The sequence below is a fragment of the Macrotis lagotis genome, chromosome 4 (assembly GCF_037893015.1).
Source record: "Macrotis lagotis isolate mMagLag1 chromosome 4, bilby.v1.9.chrom.fasta, whole genome shotgun sequence".
NCBI lineage: Eukaryota > Metazoa > Chordata > Mammalia > Peramelemorphia > Peramelidae > Macrotis > Macrotis lagotis.
In genome coordinates this window covers 271,509,808-271,527,097 of record NC_133661.1, presented here as the reverse complement: position 1 = coordinate 271,527,097, position 17,290 = coordinate 271,509,808, and the positions used below count along the sequence as shown (strand labels likewise).

General features: G+C 36.8%; 1 protein-coding gene across 3 annotated transcripts in view; it reads left to right on the top strand.

Moving 5' to 3' along the window:
- The window catches only part of SLC39A9 (solute carrier family 39 member 9), a 50,319-nt gene extending 42,368 nt beyond the window's left edge, over window positions 1-7,951 (top strand). Inside the window, exons 6-7 of one of the 3 annotated variants that reach the window (XM_074236035.1) lie at window positions 512-646; window positions 2,453-7,951. In XM_074236035.1, coding sequence (XP_074092136.1) covers window positions 512-646; window positions 2,453-2,683 — 366 coding nt within the window. In that variant the 3' untranslated portion in view covers window positions 2,684-7,951. The remainder of the gene's footprint in view (window positions 1-511; window positions 647-2,452) is intronic. The other 2 variants (XM_074236033.1, XM_074236034.1) reach the window with 2 other exon arrangements.
- The last annotated feature ends 9,339 nt before the right edge of the window (window positions 7,952-17,290 follow it).

The window sequence follows — 17,290 nt, the reverse complement described above, 5'->3', positions numbered from 1 at the left end:
TTATCCATTTCACATCACGACTTTCCCCATTGTAATTTTGATATATCATGAGTTGGCATAAGAAATTAAATGGGAGTTTTTTAGATATTTTGTGGAAGTTACAGATGATACAGAAATGCATAAATTTATCTAAAATCATGTATAATATCAGAAAAAAGAAAAGGACTAATCCATAAAACTGGAAGACTTCTTCCTCTGATATGAAGGAAGAACCAAAAAAATTATCCAGATTTTCCAGTTCATAGGAGCACTGTGCCCCTATAATGTCCTCAATGTAAAAGGGATAACTGTAGATATATTTAAATTAATTAATGAATAAAATATCATAACTTTATAGTTCTTCCTTATGTGCTCCATCTGGCTTTTTCATATAGTCATCCAGTTTTCCTAAGATTTTTCTAGATGGCTTGTTATACCTTGTTAGATGGAAGGGTTGACTCTGTCAAATGTCATGTAAAAACTTGAGAGAAATAGAATTAGGACCAGTAAGTAACTGGAAATTTTCTTCTAGGCACCAGCTGCTTTTGGCCTGGTTTCCTTCTTAATGCATGCTGGATTAGAACGAAACCGAATCAGAAAGCATTTGTTGGTTTTTGCACTGGCAGCACCCGTTATGGCTATGGTTACATACTTAGGGCTGAGTAAAGTAAGTATACCTCCTTTCTACTTTTCATTATATAAAATTGTTTTCCATATAAAAGAATATAATTCTTTCATGACTTAGGTTGTCAGTAGTTATAAAGAAAGCCTTGCAAACTTTTACACTGAGCCAGATTTCCTAAAGAGTAATTTTTCAGTTAAGTTACCTGGAAATATAAAATAATAATAATGATAATGATAGTTTATATTAATGTAGTGCTTTAGATAATCCATCAATAAACATAGATTAAGTACCTACTGTGTAGTAAGCACTGTGTTTATTATTGGGAACACAAAGACAGGCTGAAGACAGTCTGACCCCAAGGAACTCATGGTATAATGGTAAAGACAAGAAGGAAACAAACAAATATTATCAAGCACGCTGTATACAGGATAAATAAAAAAATTAACAGAGGGAAGGCACTAAAAGAGGGATTGGGAAAGGCTCCAGGGAAGCCAAGAAGCAGAGGAGGAATAGCATTCCAAGTACAGAGCAGAGCCAGAAAAAATGCCCATAGTTGAAAGACAGAATGTTTTGTTTGTGGAATAGACAGGAGGCCAATGTCACCGGATCGAAGAGCATGTGTCAGGAAATAAAGTGTAAGACAACTGGAAAGGTAGGAGTGGGGCTAGATTATGAAGAACTTTGAATATCAAACCAGAGCATGTAGTATTTGCTCCTGGAGACATAGGGTGTTATTGGAGTTTATTGAAGATTGGGGGTGGGGGCAGGGAATAACATAATTAGACCTATGCTTTAAGAGAATCACTTTAGTGACAATGAAGGGTAGGTTGCAATTGAAAGGCATTTGAGACAGGCAGACCTACCAGTAAGCTATTAAAAAATCAAGGTGTGAAGTGATGAGATCCTACACTAGTGATGGTAATATTAGAGGAGAGAAGGGTATGTACTTAAAGAACAGTGGCAAAGGTGAAAAGCCTGGGCCTGGGATCTTCACTATTTTTACAGGATAGATTTCTAATTATGCAAGTTATTATGATTTATAATTTAGCATTAATTCATTTAGTATAACTTTTTTTTTGCCTTGTTGACAGTAATATTGAACTTAATTAGATCTTTGGTAGAGTAGAAGATTGAGCTCAATGTTTACTGAACCCAATAGTTCGGTTTTAAACTAAATCTTTTCTATTATCTTGTTTTTTTTCAGAAAGAAAAGATGTCTTTTGGGGGTGGTGGATGGGGCTCATTGGGAAATTAATTAAGAATTCTTGTTGATTGGATTTCTGTTAATTGGACATAGTAAAGAGCATCAGGAAGACCTAGGATGATTTTTTTTTATTTTTAAAAATTTTATTTAAGGCAATGGGGTTAAGTGACTTGCCCAAGGTCACACAGCTAGGCAATTAAGTGTCTGAGGCTGGCTTTGAACTCAGGTCTTCCTGACTCTAGGGCTGGTGCTCTGTTATTATGGTCCTCATTTTCCATTTGCAGAAACTGAGAGAAATAGATTAAATATCTTGACCTTGAGTCATACAGCTAGAGGAAGTGTCTGAGGCCAGATTTGAACTCTTCCTGATTCCAGGTTCAGGGCTCTATCCACTGTGACTCTCTTCTGACATCTGATTATCTATTGTAGTTTACAAGTCTATAGTTTTTTAAAATAAAACCCCAACAGCCTGCAATTCTTGGAAACTTTTATATGACCAGGTTAGTAATTTAATCCATTATTATTTGGTTGCTTGACTCAGCCAGAGCTAATTATGAAGTGTTGACTGGTTTCTTACTGTGATGTTTACCTGACCATAATAAATTTAACTCTAAGACTTAAACCTCTCTTTTAAAATTTCACAGAGCAGCAAAGAAGCCCTTTCAGAGGTGAATGCCACTGGAGTGGCCATGCTTTTCTCTGCTGGGACATTTCTCTATGTTGCTACAGTGCATGTCCTCCCTGAAGTGGGAGGACTGGGTCACAGTCACAAGCCTGACTCTGCTGGAGGAAAAGGACTCAGCCGCCTTGAAGTGGCCGCTCTGGTTTGGGGTTGCCTCATCCCACTCATTTTGTCAATTGGACACCAGCATTAAATGTTCAGGTCCCAGCCTCTATCCTTGGTCTTTCAGAAGTCTGATGTGGATAGCACATTACAGCTGCTCAATTCCTCTGTCTCTTGTCTTACCTTGCCTAGTTCCACCAATATTTCAGAAACTCAGTGAGGATTGTGATGTAAAATTCAGAATACTAGAAATGCTTTTAGCATAAAAACATTGTATATACCAATATAAGTTTTTTTTGTTATCTCACATTTTTTAAAAGACCCCTTCATATTTGAGTTTTTAGACTTTTGATTACCCTCTTCTCAGGAAAAAAATGAAATTTAGATTTCAAGTAAAATGGAGGACTTAATTGCTCTTTTTAAAATAATAATTATTGAAGTATATTATTCAAAATTCATCTTTCATACTTGGGTTAACACATATTGAACCTCCTCTTTTAGTTTAAGAGATCTCTGAACTTGTTTTTATTTTTAACATGGTCTTCACATTTTGACACTGGTGTCCCATGCCTGGATTATATGTTGAAAGGTGATAAAATTTAGATTTGTTGAAAGAGTAAGGAAAATGATGAATGGATACACAAAGAGGAAACAACTGAGGTAACACAGTTTAGTATGGAATGAAATACTTGCTTCTGCTTCTCTGCAGGAAAAGGCAAAATCCCAGGAAATGAAATATGGGGAAGCTTCCTTCTAACGTGAACAATTTTGTAAAATATTTTTTTCTCAAGTTCCCCCTGGGAGAATCTCAGTCTTCAGCATATTCCTGTGGAGCAGCAGCATAACTTTAGGCGGCCCTCTCCAGGGACTCAGATTTGCAGAACATCTTTAGAAATGAAGAGATACTAAACTTTATACAAATTATGGCTACTAAGGAGAGGTCTCTGGATCATTTTTAAAGTTAGAGTAACTGAATTCTATGTTGTCAGTTTTCTTGTTTTTAAAAAGTATTATTGTTAGCAGAACAGCAATCCCTTTGGTAAAAATAATGGTGCATCTTGGGAATGCTAAGTATGCTTTAAGTAAGCATCTTTTGTGATAAAGAAAAGTAATGGTTTATCATAAATGAGAAGTGTTTTCCTTGTAATTGCAATCATGTCACTTAATTTTTCCCACACTTGCCTCTGAGATAAAACTTCCCTCTTTATACACATTGTTCTTTTTCTCCTCCCCACTCTTCCCATAGTCAGCTTGGTGGTAGGGATAGTACTAATTAATTCTATAGGACTTAGTTCTCAGCAGAACAACCACTCAGCTCTTACTTGCTCCATACCTATTTCTTCCAGATAGATAATTTTCATCCAGTGCAAATTGTCTAAGCCCCTTAATTTATTTACCTTTTTATGAGAGATTTGCTGTACTAGTTAAAATGCTGAACACCCCCCCCTTTTGGTTATAAACCTATTAATTATATACTCACTGAGTTTCTGCCCTCAAGCCCTAACATTTCCTAAATCACTGATCTGGATGTTTGGAGTCCCTGTAAACTCTTCAATGAGACTGGAAAATAATTCTTATTAATGTGTTTTTAACTTTTGATTTACTTTTTTTTTTACCAGCTTTAAACAAGTTATATAAAGGGAAAGAAAATTATTTTTCTCTAGTAAAAAGGTTTTTTTAGCCCATAAAAATTAAATGTGACACACAAACTATAATATGCCTGTGATTTCTCTACTAACTAGTTTATCATTATTAGCTATAGATAACAAGGATTTGTGAGCCCTCTTGGCTGCAGACCAAAGTAGTACCATATGAGATATTTTGCTAAATAATACATTGCCCACCCCTCCCCTTCCCCATTGAATCACTTGTACTTAAGATACATAGAAGATTTTCTATAGAAAATAGCTGACTTTCCTTAGCCAGACAAGAAAGATAGGGCTTCATCTTGCCCTTCAGAATTACTTGGTTGCCTTGGATTTTATCTAACATTGCACTTTTGCTGTCAAATAAATTGCACAGTTTTGATAATTGGTTTGGATGGGAATTTTACCATTTAGCTCTTGTGCAGTGAATAGATACTTTGCTGGCCAAAGACCCTTTCAGCAGTGCCTTGCCATCATCTTTATGAATTTGGCTAGAATCTTGCTATGCAGGGCCTTGGACACTTACAAGGATTAAACTATTTTCCAGATCTACCTTCATCTGCAACCTTGCCATCACAGGCAAATCTGTCAGGACTTAATAACTAGAGCATTGTCTATAATTCTCTCTAGATTTTTGTTTTTCTGCCCCAAGAATTCCTTGTCTTCAAGGTCAGCAGATAAAGCCATAATAAATTTGTAGGGCTCAAACACTTCTTCATGCAGCAGAGCAGTTTCACCAAGATCTGTTGGTAAAAAAAAATTTACTTGCACTGGGGGAGAGGCCATATTGATTTTAACTTAATGATACATTTCATTTCTGTTTTTCCCTTTAAATGTGGATGCCTTAATAATAATAATAATAATAATAGGTATTAAATTGTTGGTGATATATAAGTTGCTGCCATGATTTTGGATGGAATTTTTGGCTACCAAAGAGGTATACAACTTATAATTTTTTTCCTACCAGTAGCCAAAATTCATTTTTAGTTACAGTCTGGTCCCCTTTTGGGTACAAGACTTTGCTCAGATCCAGGATTTTCTCTTGACTGGCAGTTTAAATGAAAGAGTTTCTGAATCAAAATTATATCACCCCCTGAAGTATTTTCAGGTAGCCACATATCAGTTGCCATTTCTTTTGAAGTAGTGATCCTTTGATGCTCAGTTTGGTTCTGCTTTTAATTTTCCATTGCTAGATTGTCTTAGTGGAGAGATTCTACACTGGAGTACTGAGAATTGGGAAAGGCACTACCTTCAGAGGCTGCATGCTCCTTTTTTCTTTATCCCTAATTCTGTGCTCACTACATCAGCCATTTTGCTGTATTTTTGTGTTTTCAGTCATTGAAAAAGGAGGAAAAATGACTGCTTAGAATATCTGTTCCTTGTGGTAACAGAAAAAACTATTCTTTATTTTCCCCACCATCCTAGATATAAACTGCTTGGGTTTTCCCTTTCAAATGGATGAGAATTAGCAAGGACAACACACCAGCATCAGGCTATCTTAAGCAGCTGAAATATACTACATATTGATTGTGAGATGCTGAGCACAGGATTTTGATGACTGTCTCAACACAAAACCCCAAAGAACATTCCTGCTTACTGTGTGTATAAATCTAATCTCTTGAGAGACTTAGGGCACTTATTGAGAACTGCTAAATTGGAGGAACCCTTTGTATTTGTCTTATAAGAATCTTCCATGCAGTGGTAAATATGTGCCTGGTTACAGTATATTCACTGGTCCCAAAAAAGTAAAAGATGCTGTGAATCAAATCAGTGATGTTACTTACTGTCTTTGTTCCTTCAGCTCATTGATATTTATCTCAGGAGATCTGGAAGGAAATTATTATTTGTGGGAAGGAAACAGAACATTTTGCTAACTTTCCAGGTGTACTCAGCCTAAGATCATCAAGTGCTGAACATAAGAAGATTGGGTAATTATTTTTTTCTGGCAGCATCTTCTGTTAAGTTGAATTTCTTTGGGATAACATTGCTGTTCCTCTGATTCAAAGGCTTGAACAGTGATTTTAAATGTCTCTCTCTTCTTGATCCTTTGTAAACACGAAATCATTCCATGGATGGCTGCCTTATAATTTTGTCTTTTTCCACTTTAATTGTGAATAGTTTAAAAATAAAAGTTGTTGTTTTTTGATTTGTTTTATGATATTAAATTTTTATTAGTGCATTATTTATGTGAGTGGCTCTTCACTTGGCCTAGTAAATTTATTATTCTGTACTAAAGACTAGACATGGAATCATAAATGACTGTCAAGAAAAGAAATGAAAGTAATAACAGAAGGATTTGAATACTGTAGATCAGAGAGACAAGGCCATCATGATAACTCTTACAGTAGGAAGATTTTTAAAATATTTGAGCTTCACAGATCCAGTGGACTTCAGGTATCCTACATATAGATTGAAATGAACTAGAGATTTTGTTTTTCTTTATTGTTAAATATTTAAAGAAATCAAAAAAGATTTGTCAAATTCTACTATAAAATCAGTAACAGGTAAATCAGAATTGCTGTTATAAAAAAAATGAGTCTGAGAAATAGAACACAAATTTGTGAAGGTGCTGAAATTTTGAACATACTAAAGAAGTGTGCAGATAATGATGTTATTTTAAAAACACTAGGTCAGTTTGGTTCAAACTGAAAATAGGCAAAAAACACAAAATTTTCAAAGAAAATGCCCACTGGAGGGAGATGGGTGAATTGGGAAAGGATATACACATAAGTAAATACAAGATAATTAGTGGAGGAAAGAGCACTAAATTGACAAAGATTAAAGAAGGGCTCCCAGAAAAGATGACACATGAACTGAGCCTTGAAGAATGATCTTGATTCTGACTGGCAGATATGAGAAGTGCATGAATTCTAGGTGTGGGAGACTGGGTATACACAAAGATAGAAGGAATCTTGAATTTAGGCAAATCATAAATAGTCCAGTTTGCCTGGAATATAGAGGTCAGTGAGTGGGAAACAAAATAAGATTGGTAAGGTAGTTTGGGGCCAAACTGAAGAGTTGTGCTTTACTCCAGAAGCAGCAGGGAGATACTGAAGGGACTAATATAGTTAAGGCTTGTAATTTAGATGATGTTGGCAGCTTCTTAAAGGAATTGTTTTTTTCTTGCTATCATGACCAAAGCATCTTTCACAAAATGACCCACAGTGAGCCTGTTTGTGTTAGACAAGGCTAGTTTTTTTTTTGCAGGCAAACAGTCTGCTTGCTAGGATTGTATACAAAGCCTATCTTTTGAGGGGAACTGCCTGTAACTTGTGCTCTTCTTGCAAAGATTTTGAAACCTTGCCACAATGAGGCGCCACAATGAGGCAGCACAATGGACTTTGTGAAGGCAATATTATATGCCTACAAAACATGGAACATCAGTCATTGAGGGCAGCGGAAAAGCTGAAATTTGACTAGGATACAATACAGAGAATTATGGTGTAAAACTAGTAAAAGCTCAGAAATGTGTGAATGAAAAAGATGGGATGGTCATGTAAGAGCAAGTAATGATCAGTGCTTAAATGCCTATGTACTTCAGTTACTATTTAAGAAGAATCTAGTGTGGCATTATAGGAAGACATGGACAAGAGCAGAATGTTCATACTTGCATGGTTTGAGATCTATGGCACTTTAGAGAATATTCACATCAAAAAAGTAGGTCATAGGAAGTGTGACTGAGAAACTGGGGTGTCAGGGCAGTTAGTATATAAATTGAAATCCTCTAGGATTAAGAGTTGGGGAAAGGAGAAAAAAAATTTTGATCAGGTTTGAAGGAATGGTAATGAAGATGTGTTGAAAATATGTAGACCAGAGGTGTCAAGATTTTGATTGAGTAGAAGATGTGCATTGTATGAACCTCAAGGGGAATGAGGTTACCAAGTGATGAGAACCTAGAAGTAGCAAAGGGGAACAAGGAGTATTCAATTTCCCTGCCTCAATGAGTTAGCAGAGGTTCTGGAAAGGGTGGACAGGAAGACTGTCATCTAGGGAGGAGTCAGGTTTCAATAGTAACTAAGAAATGGAAGGAAAACATTTAAGATAAAGGCAAGTTTGTTGCATTCCAGAGGACACACTGAAAGGTGTGGGTGGTATCTGGTTGGGACTTATGAGGCAAGAGATTTGAGGGGGAACAGGAATAAGGAATGAAGTGGTGGGGGATGAATAACTGGGTTTGGATAACCTAGAAGAGTTTAGAATCACTGGGATGTGTAAGGTATGAAGTATGAGTGGAAAAGATCATTCTTGTACTCAGAGGAGGCTGGAGATGAGGTGGGAGACAAAGCACAATATGGAAGGAATAGGATCAGATGGGTTGTCTCATTCCTTTCTCTTCCCTCTGAAGGCTTAAGATTAGACAGGAGATGGCCCAGGGAGATAGAAGTCTTGCAGTCAAAAGAAGGGTTACTACTCTGCACCTAGATTTCTTTACATAATTTCCATATTCAATAACAAGTTTCTTCAATTTTATCATCTCACATGTCTTCTCCTTTCATCTCATCTCAATTATACTTTAAGATACCACCTTGATATACCTTGATACCACCTCCATGTTACAGGAGGTCTGAAATCCTTTTATCTGACCATAACTGGTTTTCCAGCTTTCCCTCTGCCTTCCCTCATCCACACCAAAACCTCCAATCTCTCAACCCTTCAATTCTCTCGCAAGTTATCATTCCTATATTAGCTACTCTCCCCTTTTTCCCATCTTAACCCCTTGGTGAATCACTTATTCTACATTGTCTTCTTGAGACACTGGTCCCCTTGTATTGCCAATTGTTCCCTGACAAGCCATAACTTTGGATCACTTCCCTAATCTGTCATCTTTGCTCATGTACATGTCCTGCCTGAACTTTGGTGGAAAAAAATCACAGCCATTCTGACTAGGTCTACTACAATTTATGTATGCAATCTCAACTGGGTCCTCACTGCTGCTAGACAATTCATATCTGCCTTATCAACTCAGCATCCCACTCTTCATAGTCACTTTTTTTTTAAATTTTTATTAAAGATATTTGAGTTTTACAATTTCCCCCAATCTTGCTTCCCCACCCCCACCCCAAAGATAGCACTGTCAGTCTTTACTTTGTTTCCATGTTGTACCTTGATCCAAATTGGGTGTGATGAGAGAGAAATCATATCCTTAAAGAGAACAGAATTCTCAGAGGTAACCAGATCAAACAATAAGGCATCTGGGGTTTTTTATCCCCGAATTAAAGGGAATATTCCTTGTACTTTGTTCAAACTCCACAGCTCCTTATCTGGATACAGATGCTACTCTCCTTTGCAGACAGCCTAAAATTGTTCCCAATTGTTGCGCTGATGGAATGAGCAAGTCCTTCAAGGTTGAACATCACTCCCATGTTGCTGTTAGGGTGTACAGTGTTTTTCTGGTTCTGCTCATCTCACTCAGCATCAGTTCATGCAAATCTCTCCAGGTTTCCCTGAAATCCTGTCCCTCCTGGTTTCTAATAGAACAATAGTGTTCCGTGACATACATATACCACAGTTTGCCAAACCATTCCCCAATTGAAGGACATTTACTGGATTTCCAATTCTTTGCCACCACAAACAGGGCTGCTATAAATATTCTTGTACAAGTGATGTTTTTACCCTTTTTCCTCATCTCTTCAGGGTATAGACCCAGTAGTGGTATTGCTGGGTCAAAGGGTATGCACATTTTTGTTGCCCTTTGGGCATAGTTCCAAATAGCTCTCCAGAAGGGTTGGATGAGTTCACAGCTCCACCAACAGTGTAATAGTGTCCCAGATTTCCCACATCCCTTCCAACAATGATCATTATCCTTCCTGGTCATACTGGCCAATCTGAGAGGTGTGAGGTGGTACCTCAGCATAGCTTTAATTTGCATTTCTTTAATAATCAATGATTTAGAGCATTTTTTCTTATGGCTATGGATTGCTTTGATCTCCTCATCTGTAAATTGCCTTCGCATATCCTTTGACCATTTGTCAATTGGGGAATGGCTTTTTGTTTTAAAAATATGACTCAGTTCTCTGTATATTTTAGAAATGAGTCCTTTGTCAGAATCATTAGTTGTAGTTTCCCAATTTACTACTTTTCTTTTGATCTTGATTACATTGGTTTTATCTGCAAAAACTTTTTAATTTAATGTAATTGAAATCATCTAATTGGTTTTTAGTGATGTTCTCTAACTCTTCCTTAGTCATAAACTGTTCCCCTTTCCATAGATCTGACAGGTAGACTAGTCCTTGATCTTCTAATTTGCTTATAGTATTGTTTTTTATGCCTATGTCCTGTAACCATTTGGATCTTATCTTGGTAAAGGGTGTGAGGTGTTGGTCTAATCTAAGTTTCTTCTATACTAACTTCCAATTATCCCAGCAGTTTTTATCAAAGAGGGAGTTTTTATCCCAATGGCTGGACTCTTTGGGTTTATCAAACAGCAGATTACTATAATCCTCTCCTGCTTTTACACCTAGTCTATTCCACTGGTCCACCACTCTATTTCTTAGCCAATGCCAAACAGTTTTGATGACTGATGCTTTATAATATAATTTTAGATCGAGTAGTGCTAAGCCACCTTCGTTTGCATTTTTTTCATTAAGCTCCTGGCAATTCTTGACTTTTTATTTCTCCATATGAATTTACTTACAATTTTTTCTAACTCATTAAAGTAATTTCTTGGAATTTTGATTAGTAGGGCACTAAACAAATAGTTTAGTTTTGGTAGAATTGTCATTTTTATTATATTAGCTCTACCTATCCATGAGCAGTTGATATTTGCCCAGTTATTTAAATCTGATTTAATTTGTGTGAGAAGTGTTTTATAATTGTTTTCAAAAAGATTCTGAGTCTGTCTTGGCAAATAGACTCACAAGTATTTTACACTGTCTGAGGTTACTTTGAATGGGATTTCTCTTTCTAGCTCTTCCTGCTGTTTCTTGCTAGTCATATATAGGAAAGTTGAGGATTTATGGGGGTTTATTTTATAGCCTGCCACTTTGCTAAAATTGCGAATTGTTTCCCATAGTCACTTTTAATTAACATTTTCATCCCTACTTAAATCTTCCATATTTCTCCCTCCCCCACTCTCAGGTGAGAACTTTGCCTTATATTGTACAGAAAAAAAATTGATTAATTTGCTGCTAGCTTCCTCTTCTCCCCACTTCCTCATCAGATGGGTGCCTTCTGCCATTATCTTCACTCTTCTCATATGAAAAGATGACCCTATTACTTACCAAGGCAAACCCCTCTAATTCTAGACCATTTCCAGCAGATTTCTTCCTCTTTCATCACACTCTTTCACTTAGCTTTAATCTTATCTATTGACTCCTTCCATGCTGCTAGTCATGTCCATATATCCCTCAGATTTCTAAAACCCACATTTTCTCCTTCTAGCCTCACTGCTAAATCTGTTCTGCCCTTTGTGACTCAGTTTCTTCAGAAGGCTATGTATACTGTGTTTTCATTCTCTCCTCTTATTCCTCTTGTGGTGCTTGAGAGATGAAATAACTGAGGAAACAAAAGTTAAAGTTTCTGAGCATGTCATTTAATAAGCAATGCATCCCAATTGCAATCAGACCATTTGCCTTCCTCAGCTTTGGCATGAATACAGGGAAAGAAGATTTTTATACAATAAAAACCAACAAATCAAGACCAATTTAAAAAACAACAACTTGGGGCAGCTAGGTGGTGTAATGGATAAAGCATTGGCCCTGGAGTCAGGAGCACCTGGGTTCAAATCTGGTCTCAGACACTTAATAATTACCTAGCTGTGTGGCCTTGGGCAAGCCACTTAACCCCATTTGCCTTGCAAAAATCTAAAAAAACAACAACCAGGAGACAATCTGATTTCTAACAGGGAAAAATAATAGAGACATTCCAAGGTGGGAGGGGAAGAATAAACAAGAACAATTCCCTGAAATCAGAAAGAGATGTGTCCGCAAAAGTATCTATTCAGGCTGACTGATCAATATAGAGCCAGGTTTTTAAAAAGATATGGGTTGGGCAGCTAGGTGTTGCACTGGCACTGGCCTTGGAGTCAGAAATGCCTGGGTTTAAATCCAACCTCAAGACACTTAATTACCTAGCCATGTTGCCTTGGGCAAGCCACTTAACCCAAATGCCTTGAAAAAAAATCTTAAAAAAAAAAGATATGGGTTGCTTGTGATGTACAATTGTGAGAAAACTTGTATCAGTTTTCAGATCTGACTAGGTTTCTGGTCTGCATTACCTAGGTCTTTAGTTAAAGGTCCCTAAGTAATAGTAGATAGTCTAGCATACCAGCTCTGTAGGGCTAGGTTCAAACAATGCAAGAAAGTTTTCTCACATCTGAAAAGAGTTTTCTCACACGACAGAAATTGGACTAGACTCATAATTAAATAGAAAAAAAAAAAAACTGAACTAGCTCCAGAATTGGGTAATAACATGTAATCAGTGTGATTCACTCAATTCTCACTTCCATTTGCTGTTCTAATTTTCACAATTCCCTCACTCTTAATCTCCTTACAGTGATTTCCAACTTCATCATTTCACTGAAATTGCTTCTTCCAAAGTTACTGATGTCAAATCCAGTAACTTTTTTTAAGCCTCATTCTTTTTAGGGTTTTTGTTTTGTTTTGTATTGTTTTTTGCAAGGCAATGGGGTTAAGTAACTTGCTCAAGGTCACACAACTAGGTAATTAGAATGTGTCTGAGGTCACATTTGAATTCAGGTCCTCCTGACTCCAGAGCCAGTACTCCATCTCCTGCACCACCTAGCTACCCCTAAGCCTCATTCTTATTCTTTTTGCATCTTTTGACACTGTTGAGCATCCACTCACTACTCTTCTCTCTGTTTTTAAAACTCTCTCCTGGTTCTCCTACCTATTAAACCAATGCCTTCTCATTCTTTGCTGGATCCTCATCTAGATCATGCCTTCCAACTAGGTGACCCACAGGATTTTATCCTGAGCCCTCTTCTCCCTCTGTCCTACTTCACATGGTGGTCTCATCAGCTCCCATGGATTTAATTTTCACCTCTATACTGATGATTTTTTGAATCCTTATACGGCTCCAACCTTTCTGTTGACATTCAATCTTGTATGTCCAACTACCTACTAGATATCTCAAATTGAATGTCCAGTGGACATTTTAAGCTTAACATATCCCTTCCAAACTTCCCTATTACTAGCAAAGATACTACCATTCTCCCAATCCCCTAGGCTTGCAACTTAGGTGTCAGCCTCAATTTCTCAACCTCATGTCCAACCTATTGCCAAGGCCTGTTGGTTTCACCTTTGCAACATCCCTCAAATAATTCCCTTTCTTTCTAATGCTGCCACTACCTGGTGCAGAGTCTCATCATTTCCCACTTGGACTATTGCAATTATCTGCTTGTTATTTGGCTTACAATAACCCTTCCTGTTTTAATTCTTCCTCCATTCAGTTGCCAAAATGATGTTCCTGCAGTGCAAGTGTGACCTTATATCTTCCCTACTTAATAAACTCCAGCAGTTTCCTGTCACCTCCAGGATCAAATACAAAATCCTCAGGTATTCAGAATTCTTCACAAACTCACCCTACTCCTTTCTTTCCAGTCTTATACCTACTCCCTTCCATGTACTGGTCTTTGATCCAGAGACATTGGCCTCTTTTCTCAAATAAGATACTCCATCTTTCAACTCGGGACATTTTCTCTGCCTGTGATCTTCTCCCTCCTTATCTTTGCTTCTTTTAAGTCCCAACTAAAATCCCAAAAGCCTTTCCCAATCTCTCTTAATTTTACTGCCTTCCCTTTGTTAATTATTTTCTGTTTTTCTTGTATATTCAATTCAATAAACATTTATGTACAAAGCACTGGAGATACAAAAAAGAAGCAAAAGACAGTCCCTACCCCAAATGGGTTTACAATCAGGGAGACAATTTGTAAACAAATACTGACAAAACAAGCTCAATGTGAGATAAATAATGAATTAAAAAAGAGAAGGCTCTGGAATTAAGATATTTGGGAAAGGCTTTCTATAGAATGTGGGATTTCAGTTGGGACTTGAAGGGAGCCAAGGTGATCAGTAATCAGACTGGAGCAGATAGATCATTCTAGGCATAAGGGACAGGCAGAGATAATGACTGGAGGGGAAAGATAGAGTGCCTTGTTTGTGGAACAGCCAAGAGGCCAGTGTCACTGTGTCATTCTGTCAAAGAATAAGGTTTAAGAAGACTGGAAATATAGGATAGGGCTAGGTTATAAACACCTTTAAATACTGTATTGTGATTTTAATGAGGTTCTGATTCCTTCCTGTAAATGACACTCTCATGCAGTTGAAAATGAAAGTATTTTAATAATGCAAGGAATAGATTGCTTACAATAATATTCAATACAGCAAATAATATATATATATATATATATATATATATATATATATATATATGAAAGGATTATTAATACTATAACAAAAGTAGGAGAGAAAGATAAAGAAAACATCACCAATTTGGGGGAGAACCAACTCTTAATCGCCTTGGCTGGAGAATTCTGATTCAACAGCAGTCTTTGAGTCCCGAATAGGAAAGGACCCCAGGCAGAAAATCTTCTCCATGGATGAGATTCCCTTTTTTCTATAGAATTTACTATACCCAAACCTATTCCAGCTCCACCAAGTAGAGTGTCATACCAGGCTCTTTTAAATCTAGTACAGGGCAATAAAGGTGGGAAGGACACATTATAACAAAATACAATTTTGTGCTGAGCAATAGATACATTTACACAAGATTTAGGAATTCGTACTACTGAAGGAGGATGCTGATTAGGTGGAGTCTCTGGTGACAATGATATATATTGTATCTATGTAGTTCGGTTAACTATAGTGGAAGCATTAGAGCAGACTAAATACTGGTATCTATTTTCAGTAGTAACATTTATATTATAAGTAGAGTTATCTATATTCCACTGTGTACAATTCTTAATTAGTTCTTGTTCCATTGTTGATGGACAACTTTCAATTAATCTGTTACACCGTGAGGCCGGGGATGCAAAGGGAAGAGGAGTAATACAACATGAAATGTTAACTAATGAAGAGGTAGTAAAACTTAAGTTCACAGAAGAAGCCCTTTCAGGATATAGGACGAAGGAGTCTGATAAAATGTAGCATTAGTGATAGTCCAATTAGCAATGTTACAAAAATTGAGAGCAGGGCAGGTATAATTTCCCTGTTGTGAAGGAACAATAGATGACCACCACTTTAATTGGATCTTGTTCCTGGAGAATCTCAACTGGCCCCCCGGAGTCCAAGTCCATACTGCAACATAAAACCAGAAGCCTATAAAACACTGTAAGATGCAAGAGCGCCAAGATGGCCTACAGTGATGTGAATCCATTTTCCTAGCATCAAATCATCCCTATTCTCCAGGGGCATCATTTGCAGGGATTTTCTTTCTACTTTTGAGAGTTCCATCAGCTTGGGCATTATACTCACGTTCCACCGAATCAGCTTTCACATGGGCATCTACATGAAAGACTGAGACATTAGTATACTGGACCCAAATACATTTATCTTTCCACATTTCATAAGCCCAAACTTGTTTCCCATAAAAATCCCAATTTTTTGCATGTCACATGGTCATCTAAGTGGTTTGGCCATTTGCCACTACCCAGGTGCCTGTAAAAAAATAAATATGACATTGTCTCCCCTTCTCCTGTTTCAATACTTGACATGCAGCCATCAGTTTTGTCCACTGACTGCTTTCCTGTGCTTTCTAAAATATTATATGTTACAGCCTTCCAATACCTAATTTGTCCTAAATATCTAGCAAAGCCATCCGGTAAACCAAGTGTTTTTCTTTTATTCAGCACTCAAGGCATCATATCCTTGATTCCATTTGATTGGTGAAACTGCCTTTTGAGGGGGAATGGTCAGTGGAGACTGCACTGAGGTTAATTCACATACTTTCTCAGGCAGGGGAGAGACGCCAGATTCTCCTAGTTTAGTTCTGTTCTGTATGTACCATTTCCATTTAATTATACTGGACTTCTGTGCATGTCCTATCTTATGAGACATCAGAGTCTCCATTTATCCAGCTCATAATAGTTATTTGGGGCCTTAACAGAACTTCATGATTTAAAGGGAACTGTTCAGTTTCTACTAATGTCCAATATGCAGCTAGCAATCATTCAAAAGGAGTATAGTTCTCTCCTACAGGTAGCAGTCTAATATTAAAATTTTTTAAATTGCCCCAACCACTTTTAAAAACATATCTCAATTTAGTACAAATCTGGGTTGCCCAATCCCAGAAGAAATTCCATAATTTATTAGTTGATTCATAGCTCTCTATGTTCTTTCCTAGTTTACATTGATTTAAAATCAATTTTCAAAACTTCCAAAACCAATATCTTATTTATACAAAGTCAAACTTGCTCATACCTTCATTCTATATGCTTTAGCTTCCATAAATTAAAAAGAACCTAACCTTCTCTATGCCTCTTCATTTTCTTTGCACCCCCTTTCATTATTCTCTTCACAGGTCCTTAAATCCAGTATTCAGACTGCACAACTTGCATTTTCTCTTAACATACTACTTAAGCATATTTCAGACTTTATTCACCCCTCCTTTTCTTCTTCTTTTATTTTAACACATATTTTATTTTAACACATACTGTTCATGACCAGATCCAATGATTTATTTAAAACCTTACTTTTGCAGCTAGATAGGCATAGTTCTATTTACAAGGTCTTGGGCAAGATTTTTCAATGTCCCTAATTCCATTGCATATTTAAAATTTTACAGATTGTAATGGTCTTTGTACTTTTGCAAGAATATTTTCTCATCAGGTAAATTGGGAGTCATCCCCCTTAAAATGTACTAATATGTACTCTGGGAGAAAGGGAACAATCATCACTGAGTATTCCTTTTTTTGGGTAATTGACCTACCTTCATCATTATTTTAACTTGTTTTACCTAAATTTCTTTTCCTCCCAAGCCAGTAATTTTAACAGACATTCCATTTCTAAATATACTAGGATTGCCATTCATCAAAGAGGTCTTGCCCCAATTTCAAAACAAAACAGAAGAAAGAAACAAACTTTAGTAACAGTTGT